Raw genomic sequence first — 2,500 nt, forward strand, 5'->3', positions numbered from 1 at the left:
TCTCTCTCTCTCTCTCTCTCTCTCTCTCTCTCTCTCTCTCTCTCCCTCTCTCTCTCTCCCTCTCTCTCTCCCTCACACACACACACACACATATAACATGAATCAGAATCTAAAATCAGAGTAGCATGATTACGTATCAGGGTACTATAAAATTTACACCATTCTATACACCTACGTTATTATGTATGGAATTTATTATATAATATAGGTTATAATACCAGTCATTCTTTATCGAAACAGCTGTAAAGAATAAGACAATTACATTATTCTTTTTATGTATTTGTATCCGCAACCCAGAACCTACTTCATTTAGCTTGTTTCATTTTTTTCTAATAAACACGAAAATACGAAAGATTTAAAAAAAATATTTGTGTATAGTTGGTAACCAAGTAAATCTATACACATAGCCTTATCAGAAATCAATATATTTAATACCTTTAAATTGATGCATTGTCGATAATATACCATCAGATAAATGACGTTTATTTATCCGTTGACCTGATTAGTATTGCGTGCTTATTATTATTATTCAGTATTCTTATTTTTATCACGTGCTTTCGTTGCACTACGGAGCGCAGCTCTGTATATCTCGGGTAGGCGCTGTGGTTTGATGCGATGCTCTTATTTTCACTGTATTGAAAGTACTTTACGTAGGATGAACGCGGTGCCTAGTTATGCTATTTTCTGTATGTTGTATGTTGTATATCATTATTATTATTATTATTATTATTATTATTATTATTATTATTATTATTATTATTATTATTATTATGTTCGTGACAAATGAAAACATTTTTGTCTCTACTGACAGTAGTTTTTTCCCCTTTATCAGGCGCTGTCTTCGAATGGACACAATGAAATGATATCACTGCCTTATCCAACTATTAAACGGTTTCACCTGGATCACAACAGGTTCGTTTTCTGTCCACCAATAATCTAACTATCATCACACTCTTTCTGTGAATTTTGCCCATTCTCTTTGCTTGTTCTTCACCACCCACTCCCCTTTTTCCTCCATCAATCCAGATTTATTTCGTTATATATATATATATATATATATATATATATATATATATATATATATATATATATATATATATATATATACATATATATATATATATATATATATATATATATATATATATATATATATATATATATATATATATATATATATATATATATATATATATATATATATATATATATATATATATATATATATGTATATATGTATATATATATATATATATATATATATACGTCTGTTTTGTTCGTTTCGTCGTACACGCTCTCCTCTTATAAAATAATGTCCCATTTTATTATTTTCAGCATTTTTATTGCTTCTTTTTGTTTCAGAATTTTCATGTTTTCTTTTATATATTCATTCAATTTTTATTTTATATATTTTTGGGGTTTGCTAAATTTGTTTGTATCTTTATCTTATCGTATATTTTAACGCATGAATATATATTTTTAAATCTTGTTTTTTTTCACTTACTTTTACAACAGATCAAAACAATGATAACTATACATGCTTATATATATATATATATATATATATATATATATATATATATATATATATATATATATATATATATGGTAAGAGCTAAGTATAGCAAAGTTAAAATAAGGATTATCACTCAGAGACTATTATTAATTATTTAGACGCAAATATTTCTCTTTTATAGTTTAACTTTTCTGTTAACGAGTAAATTTTTACCAAGTCTTTCCAGTACTGTGTCAAAGACCTATCTAGAAGTGTTTTTTTCTCTTCTTTTTATAGCGGAAATAGCTCATACCACGAAATATCGTATTGCAAACACACACATAGAGAGAAGCTTCACTTACAAATAAGAACAGAAAAAGAAATGCTAATTGATGTAGCCTTTATTTTACCCTAGATGCAAAAACTCTCGTAGCTAATTTGTTTTTTAAATTACTCAATTAATATTTCCCTTGAACGAATTATTTAATTTTTTTATGATAGTATTTACTGTTGAAATCTCTTATTCTATCTTACCCAAATTTCCTCAGACCCTTATATATCACTTTCGTTAGTTGACCCCTTTTAATACATATGAACCTACTATTATGACTGTATCAATTCCAATGTATTCCCACTGGATTGTAAGTGACTAACTACGAATATATGTTAACAGGGTTCCTTCACAAACTAATAATTCTTCTACAGCATTTATATTAGTTTTATCGTCTAATGCTTTTAAATTTGCTCCTATATTCATACCCTAATATGTACGCACCTTATCTCTGGCGGAAGCAATGAAATCGTATTGTTTCACTTCATCTGATTGTTAATATTTAACTTTGAACTGAAGATTGTGCAATCCTAAGTCGGAATAAAAGTAAATGCCATGCAAACCTTGTATCACTGAAAGTTTGAGTATTTCTTTTTGCTAAAGACCAATTTGTCACTAAATACTTTGAAAGAATTTGTTCTTTTCAACATAGAAATCTTATAAATATTTTCAAT

The 2,500-nt window shown here is 27.2% G+C and overlaps 1 protein-coding gene across 4 annotated transcripts in view; it reads left to right on the forward strand.

Annotated features, from left to right (window-relative positions):
* Positions 1–2,500, forward strand: part of LOC106872231 (fibroblast growth factor 8) — a 134,847-nt gene that overhangs the window by 28,571 nt on the left and 103,776 nt on the right. For 2 of the 4 annotated variants that reach the window (XM_089365666.1, XM_089365663.1), the window contains exon 2: positions 833–912. The exons of the other annotated variants lie outside the window; for them this stretch is intronic. In XM_089365666.1, coding sequence (XP_089221792.1) covers positions 860–912 — 53 coding nt within the window. In that variant the 5' untranslated portion in view covers positions 833–859. The remainder of the gene's footprint in view (positions 1–832; positions 913–2,500) is intronic. 4 annotated transcript variants of the gene reach the window in all.

This window comes from Octopus bimaculoides, chromosome 18, assembly GCF_046866305.1.
Source record: "Octopus bimaculoides isolate indiv1 chromosome 18, ASM4686630v1, whole genome shotgun sequence".
Classification (NCBI taxonomy): Eukaryota; Metazoa; Mollusca; class Cephalopoda; order Octopoda; family Octopodidae; genus Octopus; species Octopus bimaculoides.